The sequence below is a fragment of the Phyllostomus hastatus genome, unplaced genomic scaffold (genome assembly GCF_019186645.2).
Source record: "Phyllostomus hastatus isolate PE091 unplaced genomic scaffold, TTU_PhHast_1.1 phas_contig_113, whole genome shotgun sequence".
Taxonomy (NCBI): Eukaryota; Metazoa; Chordata; class Mammalia; order Chiroptera; family Phyllostomidae; genus Phyllostomus; species Phyllostomus hastatus.
In genome coordinates, this window is record NW_025333530.1 from 3807502 (window position 1) to 3820492 (window position 12991).

Here is a 12991-nt window from a genome sequence, read left to right on the forward strand (position 1 = left end):
GGCCCTTAGCAATCTGTGTGGAGCTAGAAAGGGATCCAGTTTGTGGCTGCCTTTGCTGGGGTTGGGTGTATGTGAGAAAGGCCAAGCTGTACACCAAGCCTGGGTTCCACCAGTGCTGAGCCTGGGGGGAGGTCAGCAAAAGGCCCAAGGCACCCGAAATCCACCTTGCCTACCTCTGCCTGTTAGGCTCAGTCACTGGAAGAGTCTGGCTGTATGCGAGTTGTGTTAGGTGGGTTCTCAGTGAAACACAAGGATGAGTCATGATTATCTGAAAAGATTCAAACTTGGGTGCCATTGCTGGATCTGAGGCCTTGTTACAGGGTGCAGCCAAGGGGGGGACCCAAAATGGGCATTTAAAATGGGGTCCAGAACTCAAGGTGTCCAGGGGATTTTTGGATGTCCTCACTCCCACTCCCCAGGTGTGGGTTGGGGGAAGGGACAAATGGAGCAGGGCCATTGAGAGCTGTTTCCCATAGCAACAGCCTTGCAGCTACCCTCTGGTGTGGTCATTTAACACATCTATAGCCTTTGGCTGGTTGCTTAGATATGTTAAATAGCTGTGATCATGCTCTGAGCCAGGGGAATGGAAGTAACTTCCCCACCAAGATGTGACTGGGGGCAGGTCCCCCAAGCTACAGCGCCTGCGTGGGAGCTCGGAGATGATTGGCTCCAGGACATGGGGCCACACCTGCCCAGACTCATGATGGCAGTCCAGTAAAGCTGGAAGGGTATGAGGTCTGCCATGTGAAGCCGAGTGTGGGAGGAGTCAGAAATGGAGCTGCAGAGGAAGATTGGCGCAGGGATTTAAACCCAGAGGCGGCAGCCATTGAGGGGGAGAACCATACAACTGTGGAAGTGCAGAGAGGATTACAGCCATTGGAGAGAGAGCCACTTGGCCTTGACAGAGTGGAGACTCCTGCAGCCCTGAGAGAGAGAATCACCATGCAGATTTAGCAGAGAACCGCCACTCGGCTTTGGCAGAGTGGCGACCCCCTGCCCCGCCCCTTGCAGCCATTGCGCAGGGGGAGAAGCATGTGGTTTTGGCTGAGTGGAGACTCCCATGGCCCTGGGAGAGAGGACCACGTACCTTTGCCAGAGTGGGGACCCCTGCAGCTTTAGAAGGGGGAACCACCACCTGGTTTAGCAGAGATCCCAGTGACTCAGCTGAGGGTGCCAGGAACCCAGGGAGGTCTCCCAGTCGAGATGGAGTACTGACTGGGAAGAACCAGAGGACTGCCTGAGCCATGGACTTCTATTTCCTTTCCTGAGATACGGTACTCTGGACTGGGCAAAGGGGGAAGGAAGGAAGGACTGTGTGTGTTTGTGGGTGTTTTAAGGAACTTTAGGATTTTTGATAAAGACATTAGGTCACTACTTTAAGTTTGTATAGCATTAAATAAACATTTCCTTTCCTTTTCACAAATCTCTGGCATTGAGAGACGTCTTTCCTCTGGCGGCGGACATAACGGACCTGGGGGCTTCTTTCAATAATAGTATATCATCCTAGGCCCCCCTTGTTTGTTCTGTAACAGCCTCTCAGCCTCTCAAAATTCCTAAGGTACACCAAGATCAGCTACCACCTGTTAGGTGCCCATAGACCTTTGCAGTGCAGCAGGGTCTCAGGCAGTCATTGGTGAGGCAGCAGAGTTTATCAGGCCCAAGCACACTAAGATTTGGCTATGTGAAGAGAGGGCTTTGTCCCGGGCTGGTGTGCAAAAGAAAGATGGTCCTTGTCCTAGAGTCACACTACTCAGTCTTGACATCCTGAATCTGCCTGGACCTGTATACCATGTGTCTAGTCAGCTGACATCTGTGCAGAACATGAGTTTGGCAGGGTGGGACCACAGGGAGTCAGAAGTGTGGGGCTATTGCATTGATAGTGTATGGAGGGTAGTACTCTACCCAAGAAAGATGGCATTAGTGGGCAGTGGGGGTGAGGGACTCAGCACAAGGACACTGATGGTTGTTCTTTCAGCTCTCCTAAGCCACATTCCTCATTCTCTCTTCACCTGAGTCTGTTCTGCTCCAAGGTGCCTTCCCTCCACTAGAGCCCAGGGTGAGTGGCTGCTAAAGAGATTTTGTGCATTTTTCCTTTAAGAAGTTTCCTGGGTTTCTAGCTGACTCCTGTCTCTCCCTGGCAGACAGATTTTCTGCTGATTTTCACAGCCATATGTCATGTGAGCTACTCTTCCTGACTCTGGTGCTCTGGGCTGGGGAGCCTGGCTGGGTTTAGACCTCACACTTCTCGGGGGGCTGGGGTGGGGGTTGCAGCTGATACCCCTGGGGATTCTCAGCTGCCACATGTGCAAGTGGGGTCAGCCCTTTTTGTGTTTCTGCCTGTCCTATCAGTTTTGGTGTGGCTTCTTCTGTAAATCCTTGTTGTAAGTCTTGTGTTCAGCTAGCCTTTAGTTGGTTATTCAGGTTGTTCCATTCTCTGCTGCCATCTTAGATCCCCTCTGGTTCTCATCTTAATATCGTTACACATTTTAGACCATTTTCTTTCATCAGGGTCAAGAGGGTACTTCCTGTGTTTACTATGTAACATGTCTAATAAAACCCATGTAAATTACTTGTTTGTTGTAGCTGGGTAATGGGTTTTCCACTGTCTAAAGTGACGTTGGTTTTTCTTTGTGTGTGCTGCTGACCAGGATGTGATGGTGGCAGGGGGCATGGAGAGCATGTCCAACGTTCCCTACGTGATGAACAGAGGAGCCACGCCCTACGGTGGGGTAAAACTTGAAGATTTGATTGTAAAAGATGGGCTAACCGATGTCTACAATAAAATTCATATGGTAGTTATTTCTTTTTACTAGTGAAATGGCATGTAGTGTATAATACTGCTCATTTTTTAAAAAATTATGTGTATTTTAGAAATTGAACTGAAGGGTGGGCTCTGTAAATGTTGATTTTAGCCATTCATTTTAGGAAAATATTTTTATATGTGCATTACATTGGCCTGGCTTAATTATTGAATTGCCACCCCATGGAATCAAGCATCTTATGACTTGTAGTAATGTGTTCCATAACTATTTAATTATTTGCCTTTGAAAAAGCGACTTCTGGTCTAATTCAAGTATTTGAAGGTGAGACATGAGTGAAAAGTTGCCTAGTACAGAAGAGCATATTTTAAGAAACTAAATTTAATGGCTATTTCATGTTATCCAAAGGTAATAGATATTTTATAAGTTATACAAAGTTAATTAGTCTTTTAAAAATTCCAACTTTTTTCAGGGTAACTGTGCTGAGAACACTGCAAAGAAGATGAATATTCCACGAGAGGAACAGGATACTTACGCTATTAGCTCCTACACCAGGAGTAAAGCAGCGTGGGAAGCTGGAAAGTTTGGAAATGAAGTTATTCCTGTCACAATCACAGTAAAAGGTAGAGGGATAATGTTCCAAAATAGATTTTTTTTTTTCAGTAGACTTTACATGTTGGTAAATTTTTTATGTTTAAATTTTAGATTAGTACATTTTCATCTTTTATTTCAGCTGAGGACACTGCTCCTTCTGCTTAATTAAGGGAAGTGTTGCCAGATAATATAGTTCAACCCAACTTAATGTAGGTGACAGACAGCCCATTAGTTTAAGTGAAAAAGAATTATTAGAAGGCTTCTGGGATTACCTCCTAGAACTGAAAGATGTATGGCAGCAACCAGTCAGCTCCTTGTTTCAGGGGTTTGAACTGGGTGTACAGCACTGTCAGGACCTGCTCTCTTGGCTTCTCAGTGCGCTGCATGCTTTTGTGCTTAATTTGCTCAGGCTTCCTGTTTCTGCCTTTATTTCTCTTCACATGTGTAAACCTCAAGGAGACCTACTGAGCAACTCCAGGTGAATAAATCCACAGTAAAGGCTCATTAACCTGGTTTAGGTTACATTTTCATTCTAGGCATGTTTACTGTGCCCAGAATGATGGAATACTAGAGCTTATCCAGCCTAGGTAGGGCATCTGCCCCTGGGAATAGGACAATGGGATCCATGATCACAGATGGAGGTGGAGAGAGAAGAGATGGATGTGGCTGAAGAGATTTAAATTGTCTTAAACTACTTATTCATCTTTAAGACAGTAAGAGATTAGAGATGGTATATTCTACAGGCATATAAGGGAGCCACAGACTACCAGGTACCTTCTGCAACAGTTTCTTACTGAATGACTAATTGTTGTCTTAATTGATGATTACTTAAAAAGATTTTTGGCCCAGGCCTGGTAGCTTGGTTGCTTAGAGCATCACCCCAGTCCATCAAAGTTGTATGTTTGATCCTCAGGGCACAGTACAAGAATCAACCAATGAATGCAGAAATAAGTGGAACAACAAATCAATGTTTCTCCCCCCTCCTTCTTCTCTCTAGAAACATTTTAAAAAATTTAAAAAAGATTTTTGTTTTAGGTAAACCAGATGTAGTGGTGAAAGAAGATGAAGAGTATAAACGTGTTGATTTTAGCAAAGTTCCAAAGCTGAAGACAGTCTTCCAAAAAGAAAATGGTTAGTATTAAGAACTGAAGCATAAGAAAAACATGGAGTCCTTAATACTCTATTTAGTCTTGGAATTGCATACGGATTTTTGAAAAGTAATTCCAGAAAACATCTAGGAACTACTTAACATTTTCAATACATCAAGATTAAGTGAAATTAACAAAACAGATATTTGGATCAAAGTATATTTATACTTGCTTAACAGTTAATACTGTTAATATATACAATCCTGGGAAAGAGATTATAGAATGACTTTAAAATTGGTTTTCATATGCAGCTCACCTTGAAAGTTTATCGTGATATGAAAATCAGGTTTAGATATTATGTTCAATGTCTGTAAGCTTCTTGAGGACTAAGGTGAGAACTGATTTGTTCACCGTTGTATTCCCAGTTCCTGGCATGTAGGAGTACATCCTCAATAAATAATTGTTAAATGTTAGTACAAATAAGATCTCAATGTTCTTAATGGTTTTGATATCCTTTTGTGGAAAGTTGGTTCTGCTTTTAAAATTGGCTGTATATAATTGCTAATAAACCAAAAAAAGTCTCCTGATTAAATCTCTCAAAACCAACTATAGGAATGGTGCATTTTTTTAAGAAAAGTATCATATAAAAATTTATATTGCAGAAGTATATATAAAAATATTAGCAGCAGTCTATAATAGGATCTTCACTGATATTTTAAAACACACCTTATTTGACATAATTTACATACCATAAAATTCTCTTTTTGAAATATAGCTCACTGATTTTTGGTAATCATTGACATTTAACTTCAGGTAATTGTAGAGAAGAAGAAACACCTGCTTTTCACAGATTTAAAAAACATATGACTGTCTTTTCTATGGTGGATAAACAATGAGATTTTGGGGAAAAAATATGAATTGGTCTTTACCTTTCAAGAATTGTAAACTAGCATTTACCCAGTGCCGTCACGCATGTGCTTCTGAGCTAGCTTTGAATATAAACTGTTGCGTTAACTGTTATAGTTAGCTAGATATATATATATTTCCCAGGGCAGGAGTTTTCTTCATTTGTGTTTGTAATTTTCCATGCATCTAGCAATATAGGCAGTACTCCATAGGAATTTGTTTAATTGAACCAAATTAACTCAGTGTGAAAGCATGTTTGGTCTCCATGCTCACTGATGACTTTCAGGCACAGTAACAGCTGCCAACGCTAGCACCCTGAATGACGGAGCAGCCGCTGTGGTTCTGATGACAGCAGATGCAGCCAGGAGACTCAACGTTAAACCACTGGCAAGAATAGCAGGTAGAAAATGTTCTGAACTTGTTTATTCTTCAACCTCTATAAGCCATTCCTGAAACTGAGGTTCTTGTTCAGTAATACATAATATTGAAGCTGTTTCTAGCTATAGGTTGTGCTTTGTGACAGGACATAATTAGTACATATTTTAACTGAGATAGAAACTCCTTTTGCCCTGGCTGGTGTAGCTTAGTGGATTGAGCACGGGCTGCAAACCAAAGGGTTGCTGGTTCAATTCCCAGTTCAGGGCACATGCAGGCCAGGTCTCCAGTGGGGGCCACGTGAGAGGCAACCATACATTGATATTTCTCTTTCTCCCACCCTTCTCCTCTCTCTAAAAATAAAATCTTTAAAAAAAAAAGAAACTCCTTTAATGTTTTGTTATAGTTTGCTTAATATAAAAGCTTAAAAATATTTTCCTGTCCTATAATATGAGTGTGAGAATACGCAGTACTTGTTTTACACTGGCACTATCGGGAAAGGTAGCCAGATAAAATTCCACGTACATAAAAAGAATATGGGATTAGGAGTCTAGAAGTATGAGATCTAGATGTTCTGACATTTATTATTATTAACTGTTTGGTTTTGGCATACCCTCAATCTCTTTAAGCCTGTTTTTAGCTAGAAAATCTGCCTTGCTTTCTTTGAAATGAGTTAAAAAGATATTTTGTTAATTTACAAAAAACACCTTGTCACTGCATTTTATTTTTTAGTTCAGGGGTGTCAAACTCATTTTCATTGGGGGGCCACATCAGCCTCGTAGTTGCCTTTAAAGGGCCGAATGTAATTTCAGCTCCTTAACAGTTAAGGAGTAGTTACATTTATATTATTCTAACATTGTTTCTACCCTTTGAAGACAACTGTGAGGCTGATGTAGCACCCAGTGAAAATGAGTTTGACACCCCTGGTTTAGATCATGATTTAACTTCAGCATTACCAGCTGACCTTTCAAATAATTCTGTTTTGGGGTTTGTTCTGTGCATTGTAGGTATCCTTGGTCTCTCCCACTAATTGCTACTTTATGTATAACCCCAGTGTCCCTGGAGGCAAATCCCTCTAATCCCCTACTCATGAAAATCAATAGCTTATAAAGTGTAGAATCTTAGAAAAGGAAGAGCTACATTTACATACATTAGAGGGGTTAGATAACTTGTATTCTTGCATATTATATATAAGGCTGTTAGATACAGCTTTGGGTGCTTATAAAAATGATTTTTAAAACTTTTAATTTTTTTTTATAAAGCATTTGCTGATGCTGCTGTAGAACCTATTGATTTTCCAATTGCACCTGCCTATGCTGTACCTAAGGTGAGAACATACTCTATTCTGCCAGCTTTTGGTTTGCTTATACCAAGGTTGCAGGTTTTATATTTTAAATGTTATTCATGTCCAAAAGCATAGAGAGAGCTTGAATTACCTTAAAGCATATACCAGCGTGGTAACCACAAAGTGGGAGGTTGGTATGGCAGAGAGAAAAAGGGAATGCTGAGGGTCTGATCCTAGAAGTCAAAGTAAATACTCATTACTACAAGAGCTCTCCATCCAGAAAGGGAACTGTTAGGAGAGGGTGTTACAGTACAACCAGAGATAGAGACCCTACCTAATCAAATTTGTCAGTCTAATCTTCTGTGGAAAGTTGCTAGTGAGTCACAACACAAAAGACCCTTGAGAAGGTTCGTGTTGAGGATTTCAGAAGACCGAATAAGTACACTCTTTCAGGAAAGAAAGGACCTCATACAAGACATTAAACTTCTGAGAGCTGCACTGAGATTTAAAAAAAAAAAAAATGGAGATTATGGGTAGAGAAGGGTCAGAAACAGTGGGGAGTGATGACATGTCCAGAGCTGGCTGATCTCAGAAAGGGGCAATTAGACAATTGAAAGTGACTGTATCACACGGAAAAGCAAGGGTGATAAACAGTTCTAGATTCTGGAGGCAGATGCCTGACCGAGTCGACATTCTGAGAGCTAGAGAAGTGGTTACACTTGGGTGCTGCGTTGTGTCCTGTGCAGGTGGAACAGAGGAAGCTGTTTGAACTCCACAGCTTAAAAGTTACCTGAGCCCAATGGAGGAAGACAGGAAAAGTCAGGAATAGTTAGTTCCATGTTAATTTTATGGTTGCTTACTACATAAAAACTTCTAAAGAAAAACGGAACTAGCACTATTTTATAAAGATAATCACTATCATCACAACACCTTCTTGCCTATGAGGAACTGCCAGAACAGATATTAAAAAGACTTTAATGAGATAAAATAATTTAAATAACTTAAAGTTATAATAACTCTGAATATCTGTGCCTCAACTCCACAGCAATTTTTATAAAGCAGAAACTATAAATGCAGTAAAAACATTAATACATCAACAGTACAGATTAATATGCCTTTTTTATTTGAAAGACCATTTCTCTCTCTCCAAAATAGAAATAAGAAAGTGCAAATAAAATCCTTTGATTAAAATGCAGTATGTTGAGAAATTAAAATCTGAAAATAACAGGGGCATTCTTCCTGGAAACTAAGAAACTCTGTATTTAAATATCTCTTGCATCAAAAAGAAGCACAAACTAAATTTCTGGTCAAGATGGTGTAGATAAATACAGTGCTCACCTCTCCCACAACCACATGAAAATTACAATTGAATTATAGAACCACCATCACCGGGAACCACTTGAAGACTAGGCGAACAGAACTCATAACTACAGATGATACAGAAGCAGCCATGTCAAGACTATAGGAGGTAGAGACATTGAATGGGTAGATCCTACACCCACGCTGTGGCAATTAAGAATTGGAGTGATACCTCAGCTGTGCAGGTCCCTTTTGAGGAGGGAGTGGTCACAGCCCAGGGCCCCAGGGCCAGGAAGAGGAGGTCCTCATAACATCCAGCTGTGAAAATCAGTAGGGATTGTGACTAAGTGAGAAGGAAGGCTGCTGGATTCCTAGGTGTTCCTCTTCAGGGCCAGTGTGTAGGCTTGATTGCTTACAATCTCACTTCTTGGCTCCAGAACAGGAGGACACATGGGGGGAAATTAAACTGACTAGATTCAGGAACAGGGCTGGAGGTGCAGGGCTTTGCATGCAAGCATTGGCCAACACCACTGTTCCTTTGAGCCCTTCCTCTGGACAGCTGGCAGAAGGGCTTTAAACTGAACTTTCCATGAACCTAGCTAACATTGTTCACCCTGACCTGGAGATTCCTTGAGACCCTGCCCCACTAAATCATGCAACTGGTCTGAATCTCTTCCAGCAGCTTTTCCACAGATGTTCCTTACCTAAGGTAAGGAACTGTACTGTGGACCTTAAATCACAAAGGTCCATAAAACCTAAACAAGCATCATCTGGCTTCAGTGTGCCCTGTACTTCTGGCTAAATGGCCAAAACTGGCATAAGAAGTGATTGGTCTCAACTTCGAATTTCAACCCCATCAGATAGCCCCAAATCTAGCATAAAGAATGGCCAGTCTTGGCTTGAAATATAGCTTCAACTAGGCAGCCACAAGCAAAGTACAAGTGGCAGCTGGCCTCAGCTCACTGTTATGCCCACCAACGGATCTCATACCCAACACTAGTGGCAGACAGCCTTAGTTTGCAGGACAGTCTCTCCCAGTGCCTTCAAGCCCAGTAAAAGCGTCAACCAACTTCAGGCCACTTTCCACCTCCTACCAGGCAGCATGAAGCCAGGAACAAAGGATGGCTGACCTCGACATCACCGGAGTCCTTTCTAAGAGCCTCCAGCACCAACACACCTGCTGGCTAGCTTCAGACCATGCCAGAGCACCACCCAACCAGCTCCACAAATGACACACCGAAGGGTGGACTTGGCTGGTAGCAGAGTTCCAGTAAAGCGACTCTTGCTCTGTGGAGTCCGCCCTGCAAAAAGGTTTTTCTGCTGTAGTCATGTCCATGCCTCATTAGGGTCAACCCCATCTACTTACATAGCAAAGTAAATAAGGTGGAACTACAATAGGAAGGCACACACAACCTACACATGGAGCATCCAGTTCAGATGACCAGGGATACTGGGCCCCACAGGACACCTTCCACATAGAGCTACTCTGCCAAGACAAGATGTTCTAGATCTACCTAATACACAGAAACAAACACAGTAAGGCTGCCAAAATGAGAAGACAAAGATATATGACCCAAATGAAAGAACAGGACAAAACTCCAGGAATAACTAAGTGAAATGGAGACAAGCATTGTATCAGATATAGAATTCAAAACACTGGTTACAAGGATGCTAAATTAACTTATGAGAGGATTATCTGAAGTCAGTGAGAACTTCCAACAAAGAGGTAGAAACCATAAAAAAAGAACCAATCAGAAGTGAATACAATAACTTAAAGAATAATACAGGGAATCAGCATTAGATTAGATGAAGCAAAGGGTCAAATCAGCACTTTGGAAGACAAGTCTGAAAATAAAGGGATGGAAAAGATATTTGATGTAAATTGTAAGAAGAATAACCCGGGGTAGCAATACTCATGTCAGACAAAAGACTTTAAAGTGCTGTAACAGACAGAAGGGCATTTCATAATGACAAAGGGAACAATCCAACAAGAGGATAGACATCTCATAAACATCTATGCACCCAACATAGGCAGACCTAAGTATATAAAGCAAATATTTTTCAAAAGATTTTATTTATTTATTTTTAGAGATGGGAAGGGAGGGAGAGATGGAGAGAAACATCAGTGTATGGCTGCCTTTCCTATACCCGCTTCTGGGGACTTGGCCTGCAACCTGGGCATGTGCCCTAGATTGGGAGTTGAATCAGTAACCCTTTTGTTCACAGGCTGTCACTCAATCCACTAAGCCACACCAGCCAGGGCTAGAAAGCAAGTAGTGACTGATATAAAGGGAGAGACTGACATTAATATAGTAGCGGCAGGGGACTTTAACACCCCAGTGACATCAATAGGTAGGCCATCCAGACAGAAAATTAACATGGAAATAGTTGACTTAAGTGACTCATTAGGAAAGAAGGACTTAATTGATATTTTAAAGGAAGTCACCCCAAAGTAGCAGAATATAACTTCTTCTCAAGTCCGTATGGAACATTTTTCAAGATAGACTACATGTTAGGCAAGAAACGGTGTCAATAAATTTAAGAAAACTGAAATATCAAGCATCATCTCCAGTGACAACCGTATGAAACTAGACATCAGTTATAAGAACACTGAAAAACACAAACAGGTGGAGGCTAAATAACATGCTGCTAAACAATGAATGAGTGAACAACAAGGTTAAGGAAGAATCAAGATGCCTTCAGGCAAATCAGAAGAAAAACACAATGACTCAAAATTTATAGACACAGCCAAAGCAGTTCAAAGAGGGAAATTAATAGCAATACAGGCTTGCCTCAAAGAACAAGAAAATACTAAATAAATAACCGTATACCTAAAGGAACTAGAAAAAGAACAAAGCACAGTAGTAGAAAGAAGTAAATAATAAAGATCAGAGTTGAAATAAACAAAAGTCTAGAAAAACAATATAAAATGTCAATAAACCCAAGAGCTAGTTCTTTGAAAAGACAAACCTTTAGCCAGACTTATCTCAAACTAATATAGGATTGTATGTCACATGTAACTGAAAAAAAATAAAATTTAATCCAAATTGCAGGATTTCAGCAGAACAATGAAGTTTTGACTGTTAATTATTGAAATGTAATCTATATTTTTAAAAATATTTAGGTTCTTAAAGATGCAGGATTGAAAAAAGAAGATGTTACAATGTGGGAAATCAATGAAGCCTTTAGTCTGGTTGTACTAGCAAACATTAAAATGCTGCAGATTGATCCTCAAAAAGTGAATATCAACGGAGGAGCTGTTTCTCTGGGACATCCAATCGGGTAGGTAAAATCGAAGAAAAATACTCTAGGTTAATGGCTGCCTTTGTATGTCTTTCATGATAAGTCCTATTACTTTGTGTTAAAGATTTCCTTCCTGCCCTTCATAATACAAACACTATTTGTGATAGGATTGAACACTGAACACAGATCTGTAACATTTGTTTCCTGAAATTAATATCTTTATGCTGAAGATGATTTCAGATTAAAGTCTAAGCTTAGACTTTTAAAAAAGCTGTAACCATTTTTGAAACAACTCTCCCAAGTTTAAAAGTAATGAAATTCAACTATAAGTAAAGGCTAATAAGCTTTTCAAAAAGTTAATTTGGAGTAGAACCTTTTTTTTCTTACTTATAAATTCTAATTTATTAAAGAACCAAAATGCTTTCTTAATCCTAGGATGTCTGGAGCCAGAATTGTCACTCATTTGGTTCATGCCCTGAAGCAAGGAGAATATGGTCTTGCCAGTATTTGCAATGGAGGAGGAGGTGCTTCTGCCATTCTGATCCAGAAGCTATAAGACAACCTCTGTAATCACTGTGACCAGCTTCCTTGGGTCAGCTTATACTCAAAATAATGTATCATTTTTTATTCTTTTCTGTTTAACTTTAAAAAATAAGATAGAAAAACCAAATCCCAAAATGTCTTGGAATAAATTTTTTCTTCATTCAGCTTTAAATTTTTGTTAATCTTCTGCAGGTTAACATTTTTTATTTTATAAAGCTGTAATATTTGAAATATCAGTGTGTAAACTTAGTGACTTGTAAGTAGCCAGGGCCTTCCATTTTAGAGAATGAATTATGTTTTTTAGGATTTTTATAAGATCAAGTGAATGTCATCTCTAGCTAACTTAGATTTAGCAGACTCTTTAATGTGAGTGGCTATAGTGGGCAAACTAGCAGTGCCTCGTACCATTAGTTAAGCCACAGTGACTGCACTGTTGTGAGAAAAGGAGAAAACGTATGTGCTCAGGTCTAGGTGGGTATAATTTCATATAAGCTCATTCAGGATTTGGGGTGAGGCACACTGAGAAAATCCTGGGGTTTGAGCTCTTAATCACCACAGCAACACACAGAATGGGAAAGAAGGTAGAAACTGCTAACCTGAATGGATTTATAAAGGGGATTGCTATTTTCAATATGCCACATTGCCTATTCTTAAACAGGATAAAATGCAGCACAGGTATTTCCAATTGCATTTCATCTGGGGAAAAGCACACTGTAGGCAGGGGCGATGCACATGCTCCACAGCTACAGCTCTGGGAAGGGAAAGCAGGGCCTACTTAAGTGGAGACTGACTGACAGCAGGAGGAGAGGGGAGGGGCAGAAATGTCATTTAGTCACATAACTCTTGGCAAATAATCCACTGTGGATCCTTATCTGTGAAGCAACAAAAAGACAATTATG

At 40.6% G+C, this 12991-nt stretch overlaps 1 protein-coding gene across 1 annotated transcript in view; it reads left to right on the forward strand.

Annotated features, from left to right (window-relative positions):
• The window catches only part of ACAT1 (acetyl-CoA acetyltransferase 1), a 53074-nt gene extending 40810 nt beyond the window's left edge, over positions 1–12264 (forward strand). The window contains exons 6-12 of the mRNA XM_045839858.1: positions 2649–2792; positions 3232–3382; positions 4389–4484; positions 5634–5747; positions 6985–7049; positions 11431–11588; positions 11985–12264. Coding sequence (XP_045695814.1) covers positions 2649–2792; positions 3232–3382; positions 4389–4484; positions 5634–5747; positions 6985–7049; positions 11431–11588; positions 11985–12105 — 849 coding nt within the window. The 3' untranslated portion in view covers positions 12106–12264. The remainder of the gene's footprint in view (positions 1–2648; positions 2793–3231; positions 3383–4388; positions 4485–5633; positions 5748–6984; positions 7050–11430; positions 11589–11984) is intronic.
• The last annotated feature ends 727 nt before the right edge of the window (positions 12265–12991 follow it).